Source organism: Salmo trutta, chromosome 16 (genome assembly GCF_901001165.1).
Source record: "Salmo trutta chromosome 16, fSalTru1.1, whole genome shotgun sequence".
In the NCBI taxonomy this organism is placed as follows: Eukaryota; Metazoa; Chordata; class Actinopteri; order Salmoniformes; family Salmonidae; genus Salmo; species Salmo trutta.
This window is the reverse complement of record NC_042972.1, coordinates 17,928,151-17,954,686: the sequence shown is the minus strand read 5'-3', so window position 1 is coordinate 17,954,686 and position 26,536 is coordinate 17,928,151. Positions and strand designations below refer to the sequence as shown.

Genomic DNA, 26,536 nt, shown 5'->3' with positions numbered 1-26,536 from the left:
ACCAAACATCCAGGAAGGAAAATAAAATGGCACACGAGCATTTGAGATGCTTTGGAATGGAACACGGTCTGAAATGACGTTGACAGTATTTTTTTAAGTGACTGGTCTAAGTGTGAGATCCGGTTTGAAGATCTCTACCTAGCCAGCTATGTCCTGTGGTTTAACCTAATAGAACTAGTCAGAACTAGAGGCCATAACCAGAGTCTTTAAAAAGGCCTCTTCACAAAGGTTGCAAAATATTTTTCTTTAAAGACAAAAATCTGTTTTTTTTTCAGAAATCCTGTAATCAGAAGGGAATAAGCTGCGAGGGAATCCTCCCACCTAGAATTCTTCAAACAGGATTAAAAAAAAACCATTTAAAAATAATTTTGCAACCCGTTGCCAAGTGAATTACTATCTCAGGGTCATGTTACCCATCTGGCCTTCGCATCACCGGTGCTGATTTTTATTTTGATGCAAATTGTACAAGCATTCGAACAATCAACAATAACAACAATTTGTCAATACTGGTGCTTTTTTTTGTGGAGTTTCAGAGACTATTTCTAATTTCCTGATCCCATATGATTCAATCATGACAGAGTTGGATTGTGCTCCTTCCTTTCGACCTATAAAAATATAGAAAAGGGAGAAGCTAAAGCAATCCATTCCAACTCCTGAACAGTAGGAGTTGTGCAGGTATTTTTCTACAGACTGGGCTTTCCTTATGTCCTAATGACAAAACAATGCTGAACCTTTATGACCGGACAAATAGGGCCATCTGTGTATAAGAGAATGCATTTGGTATCAACTAGGTTTGGCAGATCTTCATGGCTCTCTAGTATACCCATCAACCACAGGAGGTTGGTGGCACCTAAATTGGGGAGGACGGGCTCGTGGGAATGGCTGGAGCGGAATTGGGGGGATGGTATCAAATACATGGTTTCCATGTGTTTGATGCCATTCCATTTGCTCCATTCCGGCCATTATTATGAGCCGTCCTCCCATCAGCAGCCTCCTGTGCTGTCAACTCCACAGACCAATGAAGAAACTGGGATCAAAATGGCAGCTTTTATAATTGACCAATAATCCCCGATCACAATTGACAGCTAAAACCTCACGTCAGTTACCCTTCATACACTCAAACCTTGCAGATGTCAAGTGAGTGGGGTGGTTGGGTTTGTTGCGAAGTGGGTGAGAATCTCTTACGCATGCGCACATTCTGTTTATTACAATCCTTTGAGGCCAATTAGTAGCTGTGATTGGCTAACGGACCAGCGGCGGGGTCAATTCCATTTGCACTCAACCAACTAAGTAGACAAACTGAAATGAACTGTACATACATTGAAAGAATCCGTACAGGAACCCCCACCCCCCGACAACTTTAAGTCATTTCCTGAGTTGACCAAGCAGAGATGGAATTGACCTCAACCTTGTTGCTAGCTAACTGACATCATTTATCTTTTATTACAATCTCAACTAAAGACTGTGGTACGCCCGAGGGTGGCCTCATCCACAAACCCATAGCATGTGTTTCTAGCCAAGCTGTCCTTATAGGCAGCCATTCTGAAGAGAAAAAAAAAATCACTGCAAACATTCCATCATGTCACACATTTCAACATTAAAATTAACAGTTTATCCATTTGAGGGTGGGAGTATCAAAGCAACAGCATTAAAGTACAACAAATTCTCAGTATGTGACATCGGAGTAGAATTCTATTTCATCGGCGTTGAATTATATTTCAATAAAACACTAACAGATAGACATTCTAAATGGTGCAGATAGAAATATAATGAAGAGCTGACAATTTCTGTTCTATATGACAACCATATATGTTCTACACAATACATTTCTATCTGAACATTCTGTAATGTTTCATCACCCTGAACAGGCCCCAGTTGAAAAACAGAGAGGGGGTCTTCACATTTTGACGCCATCTTCTCAACCAACCTATACCGAAAAGAAATATACCCAATAGATTACACACAAGTAAATGGAATGACACGTAAATAATAGATAGGAAATGTTTTCCCCCATTCCAACTGTAAGCAATTAAATATATGAAAACATACATAAGAATTGGTTCATTTCCATGATGCAACAAAGGATAGGAAATGCACAGTAATGGTTACTATATGTTGAGATATATGGACATACACCCAAAATCGACAGTTTTATACAGGGTCATTCTGAAAGAATAATTATATTGTGGCAACATGTCGACCTCATACTCGTCATTATTATTATGCAAAGGCTATTTTGAAAGCATTGCTGGCCAAATCTTCAACACGCTCCTTACATTTCAATATATTTGACGTTTGATATTTTATTTATTTTCAGTACGGGAATCTTCAACTTCCCTAAACGTTCTACACACATATAATCCACTGTGATGCCCAGCATGTGCAAGACCATCTAAATTACACCGTTTCCTAGGTCCTTGAACACAAACACAGCAAAGCCACAATGTGTTGGAGATATGTGGCTAGCTACGCCCTTAGTCCTGCCATGATTCCTTGACCTCTGTGTGAACTGTGAACTCAACGGAAAACTAGTCGAAAGAGTTTGGACCATGTGATTAGCAAAGCCCTCGTGGCCAATTCTGGATGTGCTGCTGGCCAGCTGTAGCGTGTGTGCGTTCGTGTGAACAGAAGAATTCTGATTGGCTGTGTAAATCTATTCCTCCGAGGTTGACCTATCAGCTTTAAGCTGCAGCCTGAATCAGATGAAGCCATCAACCACGTAAGTCTCAGTCACTTAACCGTAAAAAACTAAAGACAAGAGATAAAAAAAAACACCAACATCATTCCCTCAATTCTCAATTTTTTACATAAGCCTCTAAAGTGTCTGATTTATATTCATATATTTATATAAACCAATAAAATACATTATAAATGTCACCCTAAAATTGCAGCAAAAAAGGTCTTAAAAACAAAACAACAAAATGTGACAGGCTAAGTATATGTACATGATTGGGGGATGTCTGGATGGGGCAAGATTGGGACAAGGGGGCCGTATTAACAAGATCAATATTACAAAATATTCAAGAAGGCATCTCTGATATTTACTCCCTCCCTCCGGTACACTGCAGCGCTGCACTTTGCTCTGTCACAAGACTTCCCTTCCATTCTCCTTCTAGCACACAGGCTGTCCAGTCATCTAAGCCATGACCAGTTTCTTTGCTTCCGTTGGGTACACGTGTGTTTGCTTTGTTTTTATGACTGTATATCGATGTCCGTCCCCTGTGTGGGTCTGTCCCTACTTGAAGTTGGCATAGTCAGAAAAGGCATCAATATACTCCTGGACCACTTTGTAGCAGAACTCGTACTGCTCCTAAAACAGAGAGGAGAACATCACAATGATGATTAAAAAGGATACTACTAAATATACAAACAAGATCAATTCATTTGCACACAAATGGAATTGCAAAAGTCACTGAAAAAGTTGTTTTAAATGCTGTCCAAAAAGACAGTAGAGAAAATTGTGTATGTGAACACACACACTAAAGTATCTTATATGGCGGTGATCACATAAAGAGGAAAGAAATATGGGGGAAAAAGAAAACGTGGACAGAGGTGAGTTTCTGACGTGGTGAGTCAAGAGCTCGTTGATGAGTTCATACAATCTTGTTTGTGTTTACATTTGTTGTTGACAACAAAGCTGGTATGGTAGAAATGGAGTCAAACCTATATTGTTGGTCGATATTGTCCGTTTACCGCGATATCGGTATCGGCCCATAATTAAACCGATATTCAATGAATAGGATGAATAAAGGGAATCTCATGCTTATCTGAACACTTGCGACATTCTCATGACGTGTCATTATTGGGCTCCCGAGTGGCGCAGCGGTCTAAGGTACTGCATCTCAGTGCTAGAGGCGTCACTACAGATCCTGGTTCGATTCCAGGCTGTATCTCAACCGGCCGTGATTTTGAGTCCCATAGGGCGGCACACAATTGGCCCAGCGTCGTCCGGGTTTGGCCGGGGTAGGCCGTCATTGTAAATAAGAATTGCCTAGATAAATAAAGCTTAAATAAAAAAATTTGCAGGTAGCCTAGCGCTTAAGAGCGTTGAGCCAGTAACCGAAAGGCCGCTGGTTTGAATCCCCAAGCCGACTAGGTGAAAAAAAACTGTCGATATCGCTCTGGTCACAATGTATGAAATCAACATTTGAAGAATAGTTATTGGACAATTGCTCTTTTCAAATCAAATGTTATTTGTTACATGCGCCGAATACAACCTTACCGTGAAATGCTTACTTACAATCCTTTAAACAACAATGCAGTTCAAGAGAGAGAAAATATTTACTAAATAAAATAAAGTAAAAAATGCTATAAAAAGTAACAATAAAATAAGGCTATATACAGGGGGTACCGGTACCGAGTCAATGTCTGGGGGTAGAGGTTAGTCTAGATAATTTGTACATGTAGGTAGGGTTAAAGTGACTATGCATAGATAACAAACAGCGAGTCCAAAAACAAAAGGGGGGGGGGGGGGGTGTCAATGTAAATAGTCCAGGTGGCCATTTGATTACTTGTTCTGCAGTCTTATGGCTTGGGTGTAGAAGCTGTTAACCTGTTTGGGATAGGGGGCAGTATTTTCACCGCCGGATAAAAAAACGTACCCGATTTAATCTGGTTACTACTCCTGCCCAGAAACTAGAATATGCATATAATTAGTAGATTTGGATAGAAAACACCCTAAAGTTTCTAAAACTGTTTGAATGGTGTCTGTGAGTATAACAGAACTCATATGGCAAGCCAAAACCTGAGAAGATTCCATACAGGAAGTGCCCTGTCTGACAATTTGTTGTCCTTCTGTAGCATCTCTATCGAAAATACAGCATCTGTGCTGTAACGTGACATTTTCTAAGGCTTCCATTGGCTCTCAGAAGGCGCCAGAAAGTGGAATGGGGTGTCTGCTGTCTCTGGGCGAAGAACAGCAGGAGAATTTGTTAGTGGTCAGCCTGGGAACAGTGAGACAGAGGCGCGTTCACGAGAATTCTCCATTTTTTTCTTTCTGCCTTTGAATGAATACAACGTCGCCCGGTTGGAATATTATCGCTATTGTATGAGAAAAATAGCATAAAAATTGATTTTAAACAGCGTTTGACATGCTTTGAAGTACGGTAATGGAATATTTTGTTTTTTTTGTCACGAAATGCGCTCGCGCGTCACCCTTCGGATAGTGACCTGAACGCACGAACAAAACGGAGGTATTTGGATATAACTATAGATTATTTGGAACCAAAACAACATTTGTTGTTGAAGTAGAAGTCCTGGGAGTGCATTCTGACGAAGAACAGCAAAGGTAATCCAATTTTTCTAATAGTAATTCTGAGTTTAGGTTGTCCCAAACTTGGTGGGTGTCAAATTAGCTAGCCGTGATGGCCAGGCTATGTACTCAGAATATTGCAAAATGTGCTTTAGCCCGAAAAGCTATTTTAAAATCTGACACCGCGATTGCATAAAGGAGTTCTGTATCTATAATTCTTAAAATAATTGTTATGTATTTTGTCAACGTTTATAATGAGTAATTTAGTAAATTCACCGGAAGTTTGCGGTGGGTATGCTAGTTCTGAACATCACATGCTAATGTAAAAAGCTGTTTTTTTTATATAAATATGAACTTGATTGAACAAAACATGCATGTATTGTATAACATAATGTCCTAGGAGTGTCATCTGATGAAGATCATCAAAGGTTAGTGCTGCATTTAGCTGTGGTTTTGGTTTTTGTGACATATATGCTTGCTTTGAAAATGGCTGTGTGATAATTTTTGGCAGGGTACTCTGCTGACATAATCTAATGTTTTGCTTCGTTGTAAAGCCTTTTTGAAATCGGACAATGTGGTTAGATTAACGAGAGTCTTGTCTTTAAAATGGTGTAAAATAGTCATATGTTTGAGCAATTGAAGTTATTGCATTTTTGAGGTATTTGTATTTCGCGCCACGCTCTACCATTGGATATTGGTGAGGCGCTAGCGGAACGTCTGTCCTTAAGAAGTTTTAAGGAGCCTTTTGGACCTAGACTTGGCAGTCCGGTACTGCTTGCCGTGCGGTAGCAGAGAGATGTCTTTGACATTTGTTGGGGCCTTCCTCTGACACCGCCTAGTATATAGGTCCTGGATGGCAGGTAGCTTGGCAATGGAGGTAGGCTCGCGACACTGGGCAGCTCGCAGCTGGGTTTCTCTTTGTAGTTCGTAATAGTTTACAAGCCCTGCCACATCCGACGAGCGTCAGAGCCAGTGTAGTAGGATTCAATCTTAGTCCTGTATTGACACTATTTGATGGTTCGTTTGAGGGCATAGCGGGATATCTTATAAAGCGTCCAGATTAGTGTCCCGCTACTTGAAAGCGTCAGCTCTAGCCTTTAGCTCGGTGCAGATGTTGCCTGTAATCCATTGCTTCTGGTTGGGATATGTGCGTACGGTCACTGTGGGGACGACGTCATCAATGCACTTATTGATGAAGCCGGTGACTGAGGTGGTATTCTTCTCAATGCCTTTGGATGAATCCCAGAACATATTCCAGTCGGTGCTAGCAAAACAGTCCTGTAAAGTATCATCTGTGTTATCTGACCACTTCTGTATTGAGCGAGTCACTGGTACTTCCTGATTTAGTTTTTGCTTGTAAGCAAGAATCAGGAGGTTATAATTATGGTCAGATTTGCCAAATGGAGAGCGGGGGAGAGCTTTGTATGCATCTCTGTATGTGGAGTAAAGGTGGTCTAGGCACCCTGATCTCGGGGTATATTTCTGTCTTTTCTTCAAGCGAATGACAGAGATTTGGGCCTGGTCTCAGAGAAGACTCATTAAAGAAAAGATCTTCGTCCATTTCGAGGTGAGTAATCGCTGTTCTGAATTTATGAGAATTCAGTGTGGGAAAATTACAATTTTTCATTTCCCTGCTGTAAAACAGTATATCGGCAGATATTTCGGTATCACTACGTTTTGTCCCCACCCAAAAAAAACGGTACCTGACCCCAAAAAACATTGGTTGAGCTCTAGGTAGAAACTTTAGTCAGCACCGTTTTCACAATACTTTCCATATTTGTGACATTTAGTGTGAGCAATTGGCACTGATCGAAATAACTGTCAAATTTCCAAAATACAGGAAGGCATATTTATTCAATGCGAGTTCTTAAGCTTGTAACTCGTAATTGCATCATGTGCATCCCATGCATTGTACAGTTGGCTAAACTCAGGTTGAATAATTGCATTATTATAACGCATAGCATTAAAGCTGGAATCCTTAATTGGTGAAACTGCAACATCCATTTGAGATAGTGTAACAGTAGTGTAACAGTCTGCATCATGTATGTCGGTGTCGTGTAACATAGCGTGTCCTCACCAGTGTCTGCACCATGTGGGGTCTCTGCAGCCGGAGGCTCTTGACGGTCTGGAAGACGTCCAGGATGGCCTCAGCTTTCACCCGCTCCAGGACCGTGCTCAGGGCACAGAAGGTCCCCGTCCTCCCCGCGCCCGCACTGACACACACACACACACACACACACACACACACACACACACACACACACACACACACACACACACACACACACACACACACACACACACACGTTAGCTGTGGTTAGGCACACACAAGATATGATAAATTGTTAAAATGTTAGGTGTAGGTTACCTGCAGTGGACAGTGATTGGGTGGTTGCCAGATTGTTGCTGCTGCTTCTGGACCGCAGCAATGATGTTGATCATGCCCTTCCCGTCACTGGGAATGCCCACTTCTGGCCAGCCATGGAAATGAAACTGTCTCACCGTACGAGCCTTGTTCTCCTAAAGAGTGAGAAAGGAAAGAGTAAGACAGGAAAAGACACGCCCAACACCAGTGTTTGCCAAAGGGATATTTTCAGCAGCGGTTGCAAAGTTAGCATAAGACTGCCACTACCCCGCTAGGCTATCTGAGTGACTCAAATATTATTACAAAAATCAATGACGGACCCAAGCCATGCCATTTTTTTAAATGTTTGATTCTTCCTGACTGTCTAGTTTTTATTTTGGTAGTTATTGGTTCTCAAATTATGATTTATGGGTAAACGCTGCCCACACATAGAAACACACACTGAAGACGCATAGAAGTGACTAATCAAATCTAGTTGACATTTGATTGGGGTGCGTGCGAGCGTGCATGCGTAGAGTTTTGAATGGGTTATGTTGACTGCTAGTGTTTTTTGAGGCGGCCTCTGTCCTCACCCTGTTGTTGGTGACCAGGAGGTCTCTAACAGTGTAGCTCTCACTCTCCTCCTCCTTCTTCAGCTCGATGGAGATGTCCCCACACACCATCACCCCATCACCGGGCCAGTACTGGGCACACTTCTCCTACAGAGAGAGGGGCAGGAGAGCAAGAGTGAGGTAGATAGAGAGAGGTAGAGATTAGTGACAGACAGACACTCGCAGACAGACAGACAAAGGTAGCCTGGCGGGTAGGAGTGTTGGGCCAGTAACAGAAAGGCTGCTGGATCGAATCCCTGAGCTGACAAGGTCAAGATCTGTCCTTCTGCCCCTGAGCAAAGCAGTTAACCCACTGTTCCCTGGGTGCTGAAGACGTGGATGTCGATTAAGGCAGCCCTCCGCACCTCTCTGACTCAGAAGGGTTGGGTTAAATGCGGAAGACACATTTCAGTTGAATGCATTCAGTTGTACAACTGACTAGGTATCCCCTTTCCCTTTCCCAAAGATAAACAAAGAGAGAGAGACAAAGATCTGATGGCACACTGCAATCAGCTCCAGGAAGTATTTCAACTAACAGAGAATGATCCTCTAATCACGTGACAGAACCAGGAAACAGACCAATAAGGAGACGTTTCTCTTCCAATCATTGTTCTCAGTAATAACATATTTTACTAGCATGACTGAGCTTAGCGAACACACTGTCGTCAGATTAGTTCAATGGCCCCCATCCTTCACTGCGCTCTCTCCTTTCTGCCCATCGCCTCCTTCCTATGGCCTCCATCCTCCCTCTCACACCTCTCAACCTGTCCTCTCTATCTTCTTCCTCCATCCCTCTCCACATGTTGTCTCTCTGTTGTGTCCTCCCTCCATCCCTCTGTACCTGTCCTCTCTCCTCCAGCTCAGTGAGCATGACTATGGAGCAGCTCCTCCACTCCCAGATCATCCTCCAGAAGTCTTCGATGGTGTGCTGCAGCGGGCCCTGGCTGGCCATGTACGAGTCCTTCTGACGGTACCCCTGGACCAGACACAGGTAGAGATACGCAGAGATACACACACACACACACCAGGTTTTTCTTTATTTTTACTATTATTTTCTACATTGTAGAATACTAGTGAAGACATCAAAACTATTAAATAACACATGGAATATTGTAGTAACCAAAGAAAAGTGTTAAACAAATGCATTTTATATTTGAGATACTTCAAAGTAACCACCCTTTGCCTTAATGACAGCAATGCACACTCATGGCATTATCTCAACCAGCTTCATGAGGTAGTCACCTGGAATGCATTTCAATTAACAGGTGTGCCTTGTTAAAAGTTAATCTGTGGAATTTCTTTCCTTCTCAACTGAGCCAATCAGTTGTGTTGTGACATGGTAGGGGTGATATACAGAAGATAGCCCTATTTGGTAAAATGCCAAGTCCATATTATGGCAAGAACAGCTCAAATAAGCAAAGAAAAACAACAGTCCATCATTCATTTAAGAACTTTGAAAGTTTCTTCAAGTGCAGTTGAAAGATCATCAAGTGCTATGATGAAACTGGCTCTCATGAGGACCGCCACAGGAAAGGAAGACCCAGAGTTACCTCTGCTGCAGAAGATAAGTTCATTAGTTACCAGCCTCAGAAATTGCAGCCCAAATAAATCCATCACAGAGTTCAAGTAACAGACACATCTCAACATCAACTGTTCAGAGGAGACTGCGTGAATAAGGCCTTCAGGGTCAAATTGCTGCAAAGAAACGACTACTAAAGGACACCGATAAGAAGAAGAGACTTGTTTGGGCCAAGAAACACGAGCAATGGACATTAGATTTTTGGTTCCAACCGCCGTGTTTTTGTGAGACGCATAGTAGGTGAATGGATGATCTCCGCATGTGTGATTCCCACTGTGAAGCATGGAGGAGGAGGTGTGATGGTGCTTTGCTGGTGACACTGTCAGTGATTTATTTAGAATTCAAGGCATACTTAACCAGCATGGCTACCACAGCATTCTGCAGCGATACGCCATCCCATCTGGTTTGCGCTTAGTGGGACTATCATTTGTTTTTCAACAGGACAATGACCCGAAACACCTCCAGGCTGTGTAAGGGCTATTTGACCAAGAAGGAGAGTGATGAGTGCTGCATCAGATGACCTGGCCTCCACAACCACCCGACATCAACCCAATTGAGATGGTTTGGGATGAGTTGGACCGCAGAGTGAAGGAAAAGCAGCCAACAAGTGCTCAGAAAATGTGGGTACTCCTTCAAGACTGTTGGGAAAGCATTCCAGGTGAAGCTGGTTGATAGATTGCCAAGCATTTCTCTACACCCGCAATAACATCTGCTAAACACTTTTTTGGTCACTACACGATTCCATGTGTTATTTCATAGTTATGATATCTTCACTATTATTCTACAATGTAAAATGAAGAAAAACCTTGAATAAGTAGGTGTGTCCAAACTTTTGACTGGTACTGTACATAGGCACACACATGCGCCAGCTTAGACATACACACAACAACCACTGTAGGGTCCATTTCTGCCCGTATTAGACTCATCTCCTGTGTTGTGTAGATGTCTGTAGTTGGATGTTTTTGTACACAAGGGGTCTACCCTTCCCAAAGGTCTCTACTGTATCCTCACTATCATATCTCCTGATAGGCATCTCCTTACATTGACATTTGAGTCATTTAGCAGATGCTCTTATCCAGAGCAACTTACAGTAGTGAGTGCATACATCTTCGTACTGGTCCCCCATGGGAATCAAACCCACAACCCTGGCATTGCAAGCGCCACGCTGTACCAACTGAGTCACACGGGACTATCTTTTCACCTTTTATGTGACGACGAACTTGTATCGGTGCTAACGGTTTGTTAATTTGTCTCATTTTAAAAACACTCATAACACAGGTGAAGTGAGCCATAATCTGGTGTCGGTTTCACAGTTGTTTCGTCTACTCACGTCAATGAAGGAGGCGTTGACATAGTCCGTGTTCTCCTCCCCTCTCTTGACTGGGATGATCACTCTGTTGAACTCATCTACGAGACACCAACAAGTTATGTGTTATGTGACCGACTAGGTTTGAATACCAGACTGCATTAATCTGCTGAGCTAAAGCCTAGGGATTAGTTTAGGGAGGTTTGGAGCCGTGACTCACACGGGATGATCTGGAGAACTCGGTTCTTCTTCATGTTAGCTGGCAGGTTGCCTGTTCTCATCTTGTCGTTCTGGATCTTGATGGAAGTCAGCTTCTGTGTGGGGAGACAAAACCACAGGCTGGGCTCTCATACTCAGGGAAAAAACACATCTAAAAAAACCTAACAATTTAGTTCTCACAGTGCTACTTCAATGGTTTAGACCTGGGTCATATTCATTGGTTCACACCAAAGCAAAACATGCTGCAAGGAAAACAAAAACAAGCATTTTCAGGTAGTCCCTCCCTGTTTCAATGTATCAATTTCTTCTGCTTGGTGCCAAATAAATATGATCCAGAGTCAAACGGATAGGCTGTCAAACATCTAAGCGTAGCTGAAGTGAGCTTGCTTAAGCTTGTGCTTTGTACTTTTGGGACTATTCCATTAGTTCCATTGTACCAGGCAAACTAAATCACCTTGAACTCCGCTTCCATGCCCCCACAGCCGGCGGTGGTGGAGGGGGCGTAGAGCTTGGCCAGGTGGGACTCCAGGGAGGTCACCTCCAGCTCGGTGTCCCCATACAGATAGTGCTCCAGCATGGCCTGGAAGATGAACACGTATTGCATCTGTGGAGAGAGGGAGGGGGAATAGAGAGAGGGGAGGAAAGAGAGAGAGAGAGTGGGGGAAGAGAGAGGGTGGAGAAGAGAGAGGGGGGAGAAGAGTGAAAGAGAGAGGGGAGGAGAAAGAGGGGGGATGAGAAAGAAAGAGGGGGGTAGGGGGGAATAGAGAGTGGGTGAGAGAGAAATCGCTAAGACTTTAAGTGCACTTGTGATGCCCATATCATACATCCAGAAGAGGAGTCAGATGACAACATAAACGGGAAATAACCACATACCCTGAACACTGCCAGTATTGAGATTTGAATGGAAACCTGTTCATATAGTATATTGCTATGAGTGTGTGATCTATTTCAGGTCAAGGTAATGTGGTCTTAGTCAGGTCAGGGTAATAATGTTATGTGATCTTGTTGTGGTCTTGTGTTAGTCAGGGTTATAATGTTATGCGATTTTGTTGCAGTCTGAGTACCTTGTGGTCTTGTGTTGGCCAGGGTACTAATGAGTAGTGGATTGGTTTGGGTCCAGGGTACTAATGAGTAGTGGTTTGGTTTGGGTCCAGGGTACTAATGAGTAGTGGTTTGGTTTGGGTCCAGGGTACTAATGAGTACTGGTTTGGGTCGTGGTAATAATGAGTACCGGTTTGGGTCGGGGAAATAATGAGTACTGGTTTGGGTCGGGGAAATAATGAGTACTGGTTTGGGTCGGGGTAATAATGAGTACTGGTTTGGGTCGGGGTAATAATGAGTACTGGTTTGGGTCGGGGTAATAATGAGTACTGGTTTGGGTCGGGGTAATAATGAGTACTGGTTTGGGTCAGGGTAATAATGAGTACTGGTTTGGGTCGGGGTAATAATGAGTACTGGTTTGGGTCGGGGTAATAATGAGTACTGGTTTGGGTCGGGGTAATAATGAGTACTGGTTTGGGTCGGGGTAATAATGAGTACTGGTTTGGGTCGGGGTAATAATGAGTACTGGTTTGGGTCGGGGTAATAATGAGTACTGGTTTGGGTCGGGGTAATAATGAGTACTGGTTTGGGTCGGGGTAATAATGAGTACTGGTTTGGGTCAGGGTAATAATGAGTACTGGTTTGGGTCAGGGTAATAATGAGTACTGGTTTGGGTCAGGGTAATGTTGTGGTTAGTGCTTGTTGCGGTCAGTTCAACTTACGTCTGTCTGGACCATTTGGCAGCGTTGGGCTCTGATACGTGTGACAAAGCCAAAGACGTCCACCTTTCTCTCGGTGTTCATCATGTCCAACATGGCATCTATCACTATGAAGGTACCTGTCCTCCCCACCCCCGCACTGACACAGACAGAGGGGGAGAGACAGACAGACGGAGAGAGAGAGAGAGAGAGAGAGTCAGAAAAGAGCACGCACATAAAGATGGTATGTGGTATGTGACTAAACCTAGGGCGTGTTAGCCCACCAAGCTTAAACCTAGGCATTAGCTTGGGATCTAAGCGTCACAGAACCACCTACACTAATAACTGTAGCTCAGTTGGTAGAGCGTGGTGTTTGCAACACCAGGGTTGTGGGTTCGATTCCCACGGGGGGCCAGCACAGAAAAAAAATAAAAAGTATGATATGTATGAAATTGTATGAAATGTATGCATTCACTACTGTAAGTCGCTCTGGATAAGAGCATCTGCTAAATGACTAAAATGTCAAATGTAAACACACTCACCTGCAGTGGACCACGATGGGGCCAGCGTACTGGGGGTTGCAGGTCTTGACCTTCTTGAGGAACTTGAGCATGCCGATGGGCGTGAAGGGGACGCCAAAGTCTGGCCAGCTGGTGAAGTGGAACTGGGTCACCAGCCGCTGAGGCTTCTTACCCCCCACATCCCCCACCTAGATAGATAGATAGCGAGATAGATAGAGAGAGATAGAGAGAGAGAGATAGAGAGAGAGAGAGAGAGGTGTAGATGTAGAGACACCAATAGATTAACTGTTTTGGAGTATTATTCAAGACTAATGTTATCTTCAAATGATTTTTTGTTTTTACATTTTCACATGAGCTGCTAAGAATAACCTTCAATAGTGTATATGCTTGGTGTACATCCATATCACATGGGTTTGATAGATGGTGTGGTGAGAGGAGAAAACAAGACAAGAAAAAGGGAGGAGAAAGAGAACAGTCCCTGAGGAGAAAGATGTGAGAAGACAAGTCCAGAAAAGACAGGAGAAGGAGAGAGGAAAAGGGAAGAGCAGGGTACCTGTTGGATGCAGAACTTGCGGATGGTGTAGTCCACCAGCACCATCATGTCCTCCACAGAGACCCGGATGTTGCCGTAGGTCCAGCAGCCCTGGTCTGGCCAGTACTGGGCACACTTACACTGAGACACACAGAGAGATTGCCGCTGTATGGATTTCTTTCAAATGAAAAGAAACAAACACTCATAGTCGTACACTCATATGCCTTTTCACATTGCAAACTTGACATGCTGAACATACCTAATCATCGTCATATAGCAAATACTATGAAAGACCTAGTAGAGGTCTGTTCAGAAGGGTGGAACATCACACAACAGTTCCAACAGATTTTGTACTGTGAAGAACATATTTTAAATGCATTTCATGTTGAGTAGGCAGTTGTGTCAATTGTTTTAATGAACTTTCTATCTGCAAAATTCTGAACCTTCCACCTTCCTGAACACACCTGTTGTCACCCCTCCCCCGCTCTTCCCTCCTTCTCCCCTACCTCTTTTCTTTCCTTCAGGTTGGTCACCATGACGATGGTGGCTGTGTTTTGTTCCCAGATCATTCTCCAGAAGTCGTTCACTGTCTCCTCCTTTGGCCCTGAGAAAGAAGGAGAGAGAAGATATATTATAATCCACTGTTTATTATCATCATTGATTTAATACGTTCCTGTATGTTTGCACAGGCAATGAAATATGATGTCATATTAACATGGCAATCACCACATTAGCCTATCCCAGTGGCTAGAGTAGCCTCTTTACCTTGAGCTGCAATGAACTTGTTCTTCTCTTGGTACCCCTGTGAACAAGAGGAAGGCAGAAGAGGAAGAGTGTGAGAAAAATGTTTGATCGCTGAATAGGTTTAATGACTGTGTCTGTAATGTTAGATAATGTTCTGCTGTATCATTGATGTTTCATGACCAGGTCTTGCATTGTTAGATAATGTTCTACTGTATCATTCATGTCTAATGATCAGGTCTTGCATTGTTAGATAATGTTCTACTGTATCATTCATGTCTAATTTTTTTTCACCTTTATTTAACCAGGTAGGCAAGTTGAGAACAAGTTCTCATTTACAATTGCGACCTGGCCAAGATAAAGCAAAGCAGTTCGACACACACAACAACACAGAGTTACACATGGAGTAAAACAACATACAATCAATGATGCAGTAGAAAAAAATAAGACTATATACAATGTGAGCAAATGATGTGAGATAAGGGAGGTAAAGGCAAAAAATGCCATGGTGGCGAAGTAAATAAAGTATAGCAATGATCAGGTCTTGCATTGTTAGGTAATGTTCTGCTGTATCATCGATGTTTAATGACCAGGTCTTGAATTGTTGGGTAATGTTCTGCTGTATCATCGATGTTTAATGACCAGGTCTTGAATTGTTGGGTAATGTTCTGCTGTATCATCGATGTTTAATGACCAGGTCTTGAATTGTTGGGTAATGTTCTGCTGTATCATCGATGTTTAATGACCAGGTCTTGAATTGTTGGGTAATGTTCTGCTGTATCATCAATGTTTAATGACCAGGTCTTGAATTGTTGGGTAATGTTCTGCTGTATCATCAATGTTTAATGACCAGGTCTTGAATTGTTGGGTAATGTTCTGCTTTATCATTGATGTTTAATGACCATGTCTTGAATTGTTAGGTAATGTTCTGCTGTATCATCAATGTTTAATGACCAGGTCATGCATTGTTAGGTAATGTTCTGCTGTATCATCGATGTTTAATGACCAGGTCATGCATTGTTAGGTAATGTTCTGCTGTATCATCGATGTTTAATGACCAGGTCATGCATTGTTAGGTAATGTTCTGCTGTATCATCGATGTTTAATGACCAGGTCATGCATTGTTAGGTAATGTTCTGATGTATCATTGATGTTACTCTACTTTTTGATGTATTGATGTTGTTTCTACTTCATGTGCATTTAGCGTGGGACCTGCGTTCTACAAATGAAATATTATTTTCATTTTGTAAAAAAAGAGAGAAAGAACAAAGGAGAGAGGGAGGGAGAGAGAGCGAGAGTGATGAAAAAGACTTGTGGCGTCACTCACATTGATGAAGGATGCGTTGATGAAGTCGGAGTCTGGAACTCCCTCTAGTGATGACAAATGCACCCTGGAGTGATCATCTGAAACACAACAGAACCTTGATTAGCTGAATGACCAGCCTGTTTTAAAGGAGCTACATGTAACATTTATACTACCGCTCAAAAGTTTGGGGTCACTTAGAAATGTTCTTGTTTTTTTTTTATTAAGAAAAGCACATTTTTTGTCCATTAAAATAACATCAAATTGATCAGAAATACAGTATAGACATTGCTAATGTTGTAAATGACTATTGTAGCTGGAAACGGCTGATTTTTAATGGAATATCAACATAGGTGTAGAGGCCCATTATCAGCAACCATCACTCCTGTGTTCCAATGGCATGTTGTGTTAGCTAATCCAATTTTATCATTTTAAAAGGCTAATTGATCATTAGAAAACACTTTTGCAATTATGTTAGCACAGCTGAAAACTGTGGTTCTGATTAAAGAAGCAATAAAACTGGCCTTCTTTAGACTAGTTGAGTATCTGGAGTGTCAGCATATGTGGGTTCGATTACAGGCTCAAAATGAACAGAAACAAATAACTTTCTTCTGAAAGTATTACGTCTGTATTACGTCTTTGCAAATGGTAAGAAGCCACTATGAGATGTTAGGCATTATTAAGCAGTATCCTTAAAAAAAAATATATATATTACATGTAGCTCATTTAAAGTCTGTTCCAGGAAGAGTAGTATGACAGACTAGTGCCCGATTCAGACTATTGGGCCAAACCGATCCAAGCCAAGCTATACTGGCGCGGTTACGCATCCGCCATAGATTCTGGAAAGGAAACATACAAGCTAGCACAGCGCGTTCCCAAAGGTTGAATCAGGCTTTAGCGCCATGTCGGGGACTCACATGGCAGGATGTTGACGTATCGGTTCTTGTCCTTGTTCTCCTCCTTAGAGGCTGCGTCGCACGACGCCTGAATGGGACACACCGGCAGCGCCTGGACACAGAGAGCATTAGACACACAGACAGGTAACAGTGATATTAGATGAATGCCCAGTGATGCGTGTTTCTATGGGTGATATTCTTATTCCCAAAACCAGCCCAGCTGGACATGAAAATAAAGCAAATAAGGAAAGAACAGCAAAAGGAATTAGGAAGTATTGGAACACAGCCCTAGGCTCTGTGTAAGGTAGTACCTCTCCAATCTGAGTCAGTAGAAAGAATCACAAACATAGAGGGTTCTAGTTGCAAGTACAATCTGCCCATTGTCCTGATGTGGCCCATAGATGACTAAAATGTGTGTGTATAAATGTAAATGTGTGTGTACGCGTGAGAGTATATGTATATATATAATATATATGTGCGTGCATAAGGACTTCATACGTTGAACTCCTCCCGGAAGAGCTTGTTGTCGTCAGCCATGCGACGATTCATCTCCTCCTCCAGCTTGTCGACAACAAGGGGAGGGTACTTCCTGTTGGTGCTGGGTGAGCGGGCCAATAGTGGCACACTCTGGAGCTCTGCGAGAGCAGGAAGCAGGAAGGAAGGGAAGAGGGAGAGGAAAGACAGGAGGGAAGGAATGGGAGGAGATAGACAGAGACAGAAAGATAGACATAAACCCTTATTGTTGTGACACTGCCAACAAAAAAATTATACAAATACAATTAATTATATACACTATACAAATAGTATTTCAATAATTTTTACAGTAAAATACAATAAGAAAAACCTGTTGTAAGAGCCAGATAGTGACACATTCACCAACCAATGATTATAAACTAAATCAATACACTGTAGAAAAATATATTACATGTCCTAAACATTACATTCCAATCTGCACACGCAATGTCTCCAAACTGACTGTCTGTTCTGTAACAAAAGCCCACAAGGGGGCGCTGTAAACCAATCCAACACTGCTACTGAACCACAAGTCATCATATGGAACAACAGCATAGGCCGAGAACCAGTAAATGACTACAAAACCAATGCGATCTTATCCAAACAGAGAACAATGCAGAAAGCTGGCTATGATATAGATTACAAGTCCCTGTAAGTGTACCACCACAGGCAAAACGTGTGTTCACACAGCTACAGTGATTTTACCTGTATCATCTGATCTTCCGTTGGTCAGCCTGAAGGAGTTGGAATGGCTGCCGGCCTGCTTGTACTTCTTAAACCTGTCAATCACACGACATGCATGAATAGATATATCCAGAATGACACACACTGCCATTGCCATGGTAACTTCTGTAACACTTAGTTCATCAATACTGTCCTCAATAGGGTGTGAGTGTATGAAAGGTGACAAGCAAGCCATTTCCTGCTCTGCCCTTCGGAAAACTGTAATGAATTGTGTGAGTAGGTTTGGGTGTACAAGACAGTTAGCATTTTACGTGGGTCTCATGTCTCAATATTGTATAGCTCTACACACTTTTCTTTTCAGTTTTAATATGCCAGCCTGAGATGAGGCTGAAGACACTTCTGTCAGGCAGAAAACCAAGGATGTATTCATTATGGCGCACCATAGCAAAACGTAGTATGTGTTTCTTTTTGGACAAAACAAGCATTTTTTACCATTCTGACTCTCTCACTGCTATGGGGGATGGTTGTCATTTTAGCCACAAAGCTTTCAGGGAACCCACCCCATGGTTGTGTTCAGTAGGGAGACAACTTTTGAAAAGGACAGGTACTAGCTGAACTCAGACAAGGTACTAGCTGAACTCAGACAAGGTACTAGCTGAACTCAGACAAGGTACTAGCTGAACTCAGACAAGGTACTAGCTGAACTCAGACAAGGTACTAGCTGAACTCAGACAAGGTACTAGCTGAACTCAGACAAGGTACTAACTGAACTCAGACAAGGTACTAGCTGAACTCAGACAAGGTACTAGCTGAACTCATACAAGGTACTAGCTGAACTCATACAAGGTACTAGCTGAACTCAGACAATTTTCACTTTGTTTTAAATTGTTTTGTTACCATGTGCCCTAATAAACAGGAGCCAGGTGAGCGGTGTGGGTGGGTCAGGGTTAGCGGTGTGGGTCAGGGTTAGCGGTGTGGGTCAGGGTTAGCGGTGTGGGTCAGGGTTAGCGGTGTGGGTCAGGGTTAGCGGTGTGGGTCAGGGTTAGCGGTGTGGGTCAGGGTTAGCGGTGTGGGTGGTTTCTACCTGAGTGAGTATGACTAACCTGAGCATGTAGAGGATGATGATGATGAAGACAATGACGAGCAGGGACGACAGAGCCACCATCACCGCAATGATGGGCGTGTCATCTGAGAGAGACAGGAGAGAGATAATTCACAACCTATTTTAAAAGTGTATCTATCCATTGTACAATGAGTACTTGTCTTATGTTGGTCACATTACAAGACCCAACACACACACACGCGACAGGCTGGGAGCAGCACAGGGTCAGCCTCAAAGCAGCGCCCCTGGAGCACTTTGCCTCGCACAAGGGCACAACGGTAGTAGGTGGCGGCGGGGCACAAGAGACACCAGAAACCCCCTGGTTGCCGGTTCACTAGCCAACATTTTCATGTCAGCACTGGGATTCCCTTTGGCAAGGCAACTTCTTTAATTCCCAGTACCTACAAAAGCAAGATGGTGGAAGTGCCTGGTGTGGTAATATTTGATTTGCTCTCGAAAAAAAATAACCGTGTTGAGCGTACACGTGGACACTGTCCTTGAGAGTGCAGATACATCACTATTTAATTGGCAGGCAGAGTCAATCTTTCACATGATAGGCTACATAACAGGAGGCTGGGGTCAGGCACTGAAACTCTGTTTAACATATGCTCTCAGTACGCATCAGACTTGGGTTCAAACTGTATTTGACTGATTTGACATTTGATTGAGCCTGTCTGGATTGACAAATTGGGTTTGGGTTGGCACTTTGCGCTAAGCAAGCTTGATCAAGTGCACAAATTAAGTATTTGAAAAGAAAAACAATTCTATTTAATATGCTTAATGGTAAACATGTTAGACAGGCTATATGCAACTCTGGCTGCTTTGTGACTTCTACACTGACTACAGGAGCTCCTAACTAAGGACATCTTGGTACCAGTTACTCTGGACAACTTTGTTATGTCTTTCGTAACATTTTCATCATAGTGACATGAGGTCCTTAACCGTCAATACAGACGTCATTAACCGTCGTTATAGAGACGTCATTAACCGTCGTTATAGAGACATCATTAACCGTTATAGAGACATCATTAACCATCGTTATAGAGACATCATTAACCATCGTTATAGAGACGTCATTAAACGTTGTTACAGAGACGTTATTAACCATTAAGAGTCTAAGCCAGGGGGAGGGGGGTTCTACTAAGCTATATGGAATTGTATTAATAAGGTCATACCAAGGATCATTTAGCTATTTGATTTTGAATTTCAAGACCCCTTGAAGTATAATTTTTTTTAAATAATAATTTCAAGAAATTATTTTTGGCCTTACTGCTATTAACCCATACAAAACGCATAGAATAACAGATTCACTACCAAAAGACAAGGCATGTGAGGCCTGTGGGTGTCCTAGAGCAAAAAACAACCAACATTTACATTTTGTTGTCCATTAAAATAACATCAAATTTATCAGAAATACAGCGTAGACATTGTTAATGTTGTAAATGACTATTGCAGCTGGAAACGGCTGGTTTTTAATGGAATATCTACATAGGCGTTATCAGCAACCATCACTCCTGTGTTCCAATGGCACGTTGTCTTAGCTAATCCAAGTTTATAATTTTAAAAGGCTAATTGATCATTCGAAAACCCTTTTGCAATTATGTTAGCACAGCTGAAAACTGTGGTGCTGATTAAAGAAGCAATAAAACTGGCCTTCTTTAGAGTAGTTCGTATCTGGAGCATCAGCATTTGTGGGTTCAATTACAGGCTCAAAATGGCTGGAAACAAATAACTTTCTTCTGAAACTCATCAGTCTATTCCTGTTCTGAGAAATTAAGGCTATTCCATGTGAGAAATTGCCAAGAAACGGAAGATCTCGTACAACGCTGTGTACTACTCCCTTCACAGAACAGCGCAAACTGGCTCTAACCAGAATAGAAAGAGGAGTAGGAGGCCCCGGTGCACAACTGAGCAAGTGGACAAGTACATTAGAGTGTCTAGTTTGAGAAACAGATGCCTCAAAAGTCCTCAACTGGCAGCTTCATTAAATAGTACCCGCAAAACACCAGTCTCGACGTCAACAGCGAAGAGATGACTCTGGGATGCCGACAGTAAGTGATAGTGATCCCAGTGGGAATCGAACCCAAACCCTGGCATTGCTAGCACTAAGCCACTCTTAACAACTGAGTCACACAGGGGCCACATATGATTTCAAGTTGTTCAAACTGCCATCTTGGCTATTTCAGCTAATTGTTGTTCATTTTTCATTATTCTGTGGAATTTTCAGTGTTCTCTGAGGGACAATGTACACATTGAATGGTGCTGCACCACGTTGTTAGAAAGGTAATTGAAACTGATGAGGAGTAGAGAAGAGGGACTATTCGGTCCATTTAATTTCAATGTCTCATACCATGGGCATAGAAGATGGACAGAAACCACAGAGGAGAGACACTGGAGGGCTTGAATACTGCGTGTGTTCGACAGGCCAGTTAAATTATTGGCTGCCACGACTGCTTATCTGTTATGCTATCGTAAATTGTCAGCGTGGTTGTATGACCGCTTGGCATGCCATTGTAATGAGACATCAACACCTCACACACACACAGCCTTACCGGTGTCTTCTTCTCCACCACCTGAGGAGGATAAAACAAGAGTAATTACTATCAAACCTAAAAAAAAAACACACACCAAACCCCCCCCCCCACACCACTTAAGTTCTTGACTTTCACTCTCACACACTCCACTAGCAACCAACATACAATTAACACGCAGACACACACCTGGAACAGTAGCACTGCCAGTGGCCGACGTGGCGTCCACCGTTGGGTTTGTGTCTGTGTTGGTGGCGGTGTCTGGTGACTGAGTCTCTGGAACAGAGGTCCCATTCTCCCCTCCCCCTCCCTGACTGATTGTGGTTGGAGCAGGGGGTGGCTGAGGGGTGGAGTTCACCCCTGTGGGGATTTGGGGGGCTTCGGTTGGGCCAGGGGGTGGTGGAGGGGGGACGGGCGCAGGGGTGGCACCACTGGGGCCTGCAGTCAATATGACACCATCCACGGTTGTGGTAGTTGTCATTGTCGTCGCGGCAATCTTCGGGGCTGTGGTTGTTGGAGGGGGAGGAGGGGGGGCGATGGTTGTTGTCAAGGGAACATTGGGGAGGGTGTTGGCGGGAGGGTCCTTGGATTTGGCAGTGGGGACTGGACCTCCTAGGGATGAAAGGTAAGGTGTGAGAGAGGAGGGAGAAGAAAGACGGAGAGAGAGAGAGGAGTGAGAGGAGCGAGCGAGAGAGAGATATTCAGTTTATTTAGGCTATTTCTGTTGAGTCAATTTGCAGCTTCATGAGAGGTGCAGTAAACAATAGCGTTGAATATGTCAAATAGTGTCAGCGTTGGGATCCGGCTGTTCAGGTGATGATGTCATGTGGGTCCTTACCTGTGGGGGTGGGAGGTGGTCCCTGGGCTGAGACGGAGACCCTGAGGGCCACACTGAGCAGCAGGAGCAGGGGACACACACCCATACTGCCCTGGGAGAATCGGGACACATGCCTTATTACTTAATGACATCCACAAAATTACCTTTTTCACAGTGCAAACAGATGATTGGATTATTAATCCAGATGTGTTGTAGTTGTAACTGGAGGCTAATCCTAACCCTGGGCGATCACTTTTATAGTATAATCCAACTAAATGTGGGTACTTACATTTTTTTTTGGGGGGGGGGGGGGGGAGTTATGAAGAAAAACGAATTACAAGTAAATATAAATGCATTTATTATCATGATTTGAGTGGAACAAGGAGTTGATCTCTTACCTTAAGAAGCGAAGTTGGCATCAATCACTCATTCGCACAGTGTGGTCCTGGATCCAAACAGAAAGGAAGACACTGTTAGAACCTTACAGAGACACTCAGAAATGTTTCACTTGTATTATTCGTTTGCATGTTGAGACCATTCTTATATCAAAATGTAAATACTTCATGAAAATTGGAGGATGACTGTTCATTCAGGGATGGTCAAGGTGAAGGAAAAATGAAACCGCACACTGCTCTTGATAGTATCACTGATCTTTAATAAGCTTACGTATCGGCCTAACGGCCTTCGTCAGAGCTTTTGAGTTTAAAAAAAATTAGCACCCTTATGTAGACCTAGCCCCACCCACATCCGTTCCACGCATGGAAAGGGGTTGTAGGCGAAGGAAAAATATGTGCTACCAAATATAACAATATGCATTTCATAAATATTCAAATAAAGTATGTAAATAAGACGTATTAAACACATCTGTAAAACCACAATGGGGACATAGACCTACCGAGTAAGTTCATTAATCATTAGGTACATCGTATGAAAAACATCAGAGTCATCTTAAATAGGGACATAATTCATGTTCAAATTCACAACATAACATACATAGGCATTTCATCATTAAGACCTTTAGGAAATAATGTCTGGAGGGAGAAAATCCAAAAACATTCTCTTTTGTTCAGAGCATTATTAATATCACCTCCCCTGTCTGATATCTTAACTTTCTCTATGCCACAAAATCTACAAAAAAGGTAGAAATGTCATGTCTTAGGTCATTAAAATGTACTGCGACTGGATAATCCCTGTCGTTTCGCCTGATTTAACTTTTATGTTCACTAATTCTCTGAGAGCGGGAGGTCTTACCGACATAGCAGAGCCCACATGAACATTTAATAATGTAAATAACATGGGTGGTGGTACACGTAATAATGTCATTTATTTGGAACTGTTTTCCTGTATGTGGGTGGCACAAATATTCTCACTTCATCATATTGTTGTACTGTGCACATCCTCTGCCTTTTGAATTAGGGATGGTCAAGGTAACATATTTTCCCCAGAAGGATTGACTGATTCCAAACTTGCTAGGTGGTGATTTAACCCCAAAATATCTGACCATCTCCTCAGTTAAAAAAAAAAACAATACTGAATGCGCTACATATTCTGCGGTTAGGTTATCAAACAATGCCTGCATCATTTATTTTATCTGCTTACTTAGCAGCAGCTTTTATATAATGTGATTTACAGTTAGTTTAACACATACAAGCTCACAGAACGGGACCGCCGAGTGCTGAAGCGCGTAAAAATCGTCTGTCCTCAGTTGCAACACTCACCACCGAGTTCCAAACTGCCTCTGGAAACATCAGCACAAGAACTGTTCATCGGGAGCTTCATGAAATGTGTTTCTATGGCCGTGCAGCCGTACACATGCCTAAGATCACCAGACGCAATGCTAAGCGTCAGCTGGAGTGGCGTAAAGCTCACCGCCATTAGACTCTGGAGCAGTGGAAATGGGTTCTCTGGAATGATGAATCACACTTCACCATCTGGCAGTCCAACGGACTAATCTGGGTTTGGTGGATGTCAGGAGAACGCTACCTGCCCCAATGCATAGTGCCAACTGAGAAGTTTGGTGGAGGAGGAATAATGGTCTGGAGCTGTTTTTCATGGTTTGGACTAGACCCCTTAGTTCCAGTGAAGGGAAATCTAAACGCTACAGCATACAATGACATTCTAGACAATTCTGTGCTTCCAACTTTGTGGCAACAGTTTGATGAAGGCCCTTTCCTGCTTCAGCATGATAATGACCCCGTGCACAAAGCGAGGTCCATACAGAAATAGTTTGTTGAGATCGGTGTGGAAGAACTTGACTGGCCTGCAAAGCCCTGACCTCAATCCTATGGAACACCTTTGGGATGAATAGGGACGCCGACTGCGAGCCAGGCCTAATCGCCCAACATCAGTGCCCGACCTCCCTAATGCCTGTGGCTGAATGGAAGCAAGTTCTCACTGCAATGTTCCAACATCTAGTGGAAAGCCTTTTCCAGAAGAGTGGAGGCTGTTACAGCAGCAAAGGGGGGACCAACTCCATATTAAGGCCCATGATTTTGGAATGAGATTTTCGACGAGCAGCACATACTTTTGCCATGTCATGTATATAATCGGGAATAGCCCATCAATAAATAAATACATAAAAAAATGATTTTTTTAGGCCATATCGCCCAAACCTACTATGACCCACGCGGGTATCGAACCCACAACCCCATTTTTGCCAGCACCGTGCTCCAACCAACTGAGCCATAGAAGAAGAAGCCTCACCCATAGAAGCCCACCATTCTGTGTGCTAAATCCCCGTCACTCTCTCCCTCTTGTTCTGGATGTGTCTCGTATCCAGGTGGTGCGCCGTAACATGAATAATAAATGACCACATAGTGGGACATGGTGAAGGAAATGGAATCTGGGAAAAAAGCATGGTATGTATGCATTTCAACTTGGGCCTAGCCCTATGTGCAAGACGGGACATAGTTAACCTACTTTTGGAAATAAATTGTGAAGTTAGGGACTGCAAAGGACCCACGAGTCGGGATTGAGGCAACTTTTTCAGATTTTGGACTTGGACATGGACTTGGCAAAATTGCCTGTATTGTGTAATAGCTTTCTGCATTGACTGCAGTGGGGCTCACCTCAAACAACAATGAAAGGGATTCAGTTGAAATGTGTGTGTAGGGAAGGGCCTAGAGAGCGCCGGCATGGTGGGCTGACTGTCTGATGTAATCCCACCAGTCCACTGGGTGCGGTTTTACTGACTGAGCTGTGATAATCCCTGGCCTAATCCTATGGTCCTGACCCAGGAATAATCCAGCCCGTCTGGCTCTCTTTATTGCAATCTAGCCACACATACATGCACAGGGATGACTGTAGACAGACACACAAATCCTGGTTATCAGGAATTTACTGCCAGAACCTCCGAATTGGGTGCAAAAAACAGCTACTGTGCCACTTCTATCTAGGGGGAAAGGCTGTGATTCTTACAGTTTAGACCAGTTTTTCCCAGCCCCGGTCTTCAACCTGGAGACTGTCCAAACATCAGTTGGACACTTCCAAATGGGGACCTGTTGGCCTACTCATCCACTATCAAATGTATGATATTAAATGCCCACACCAGTAGAAATGCACTTTTTTGAGCTGAAAGATGACAGCCAGAGCTTACCCATCAGGTTGCACATCGACGCAAGTCAATAACTCATCATCAGTAAGTCAAAGTATGATATATTTGGGCTTGAAGTGCCAAATCCGAATGTGTGACTTCGGATGTTACCGTGAGTCTTAAATGTATTTTCCTATGAGATGACGAGCACATTTATTACAGCCTACGTTTCGTTTCAGGGTGGGTTTTATTTAAAATGTTACCAGCCACCAGCATGGCAATGTTTATTAATCAGAAACACCTGCTGCAAATTTC

General features: G+C 43.0%; 1 protein-coding gene across 4 annotated transcripts in view; it reads right to left on the bottom strand.

Annotated features, from left to right (window-relative positions):
- Window positions 1–513: 513 nt before the first annotated feature.
- LOC115150196 (receptor-type tyrosine-protein phosphatase alpha) overlaps window positions 514–26,536 on the bottom strand; it is a 53,411-nt gene continuing 27,388 nt past the window's right edge. Inside the window, exons 2-23 of one of the 4 annotated variants that reach the window (XM_029693205.1) lie at window positions 23,088–23,134; window positions 22,711–22,801; window positions 22,062–22,484; window positions 21,894–21,914; window positions 19,343–19,427; window positions 18,261–18,334; window positions 17,541–17,677; window positions 17,064–17,154; window positions 16,171–16,247; window positions 14,868–14,904; window positions 14,609–14,706; window positions 14,124–14,279; window positions 13,592–13,758; window positions 13,074–13,209; window positions 11,765–11,914; window positions 11,312–11,402; window positions 11,116–11,192; window positions 9,048–9,182; window positions 8,189–8,314; window positions 7,620–7,771; window positions 7,329–7,464; window positions 514–3,310 (exon numbers count right to left, since the gene is read on the bottom strand). In XM_029693205.1, the coding sequence (XP_029549065.1) occupies window positions 3,236–3,310; window positions 7,329–7,464; window positions 7,620–7,771; window positions 8,189–8,314; window positions 9,048–9,182; window positions 11,116–11,192; window positions 11,312–11,402; window positions 11,765–11,914; window positions 13,074–13,209; window positions 13,592–13,758; window positions 14,124–14,279; window positions 14,609–14,706; window positions 14,868–14,904; window positions 16,171–16,247; window positions 17,064–17,154; window positions 17,541–17,677; window positions 18,261–18,334; window positions 19,343–19,427; window positions 21,894–21,914; window positions 22,062–22,484; window positions 22,711–22,801; window positions 23,088–23,108 (2,556 nt within the window). In that variant the 5' untranslated portion in view covers window positions 23,109–23,134 and the 3' untranslated portion in view covers window positions 514–3,235. Of the gene's footprint in view, window positions 3,311–7,328; window positions 7,465–7,619; window positions 7,772–8,188; window positions 8,315–9,047; window positions 9,183–11,115; window positions 11,193–11,311; window positions 11,406–11,764; window positions 11,915–13,073; window positions 13,210–13,591; window positions 13,759–14,123; window positions 14,280–14,608; window positions 14,707–14,867; window positions 14,905–16,170; window positions 16,248–17,063; window positions 17,155–17,540; window positions 17,678–18,260; window positions 18,335–19,342; window positions 19,428–21,893; window positions 21,915–22,061; window positions 22,485–22,710; window positions 22,802–23,087; window positions 23,135–26,536 lie in introns of those variants that run through there. The other 3 variants (XM_029693204.1, XM_029693207.1, XM_029693206.1) reach the window with 3 other exon arrangements.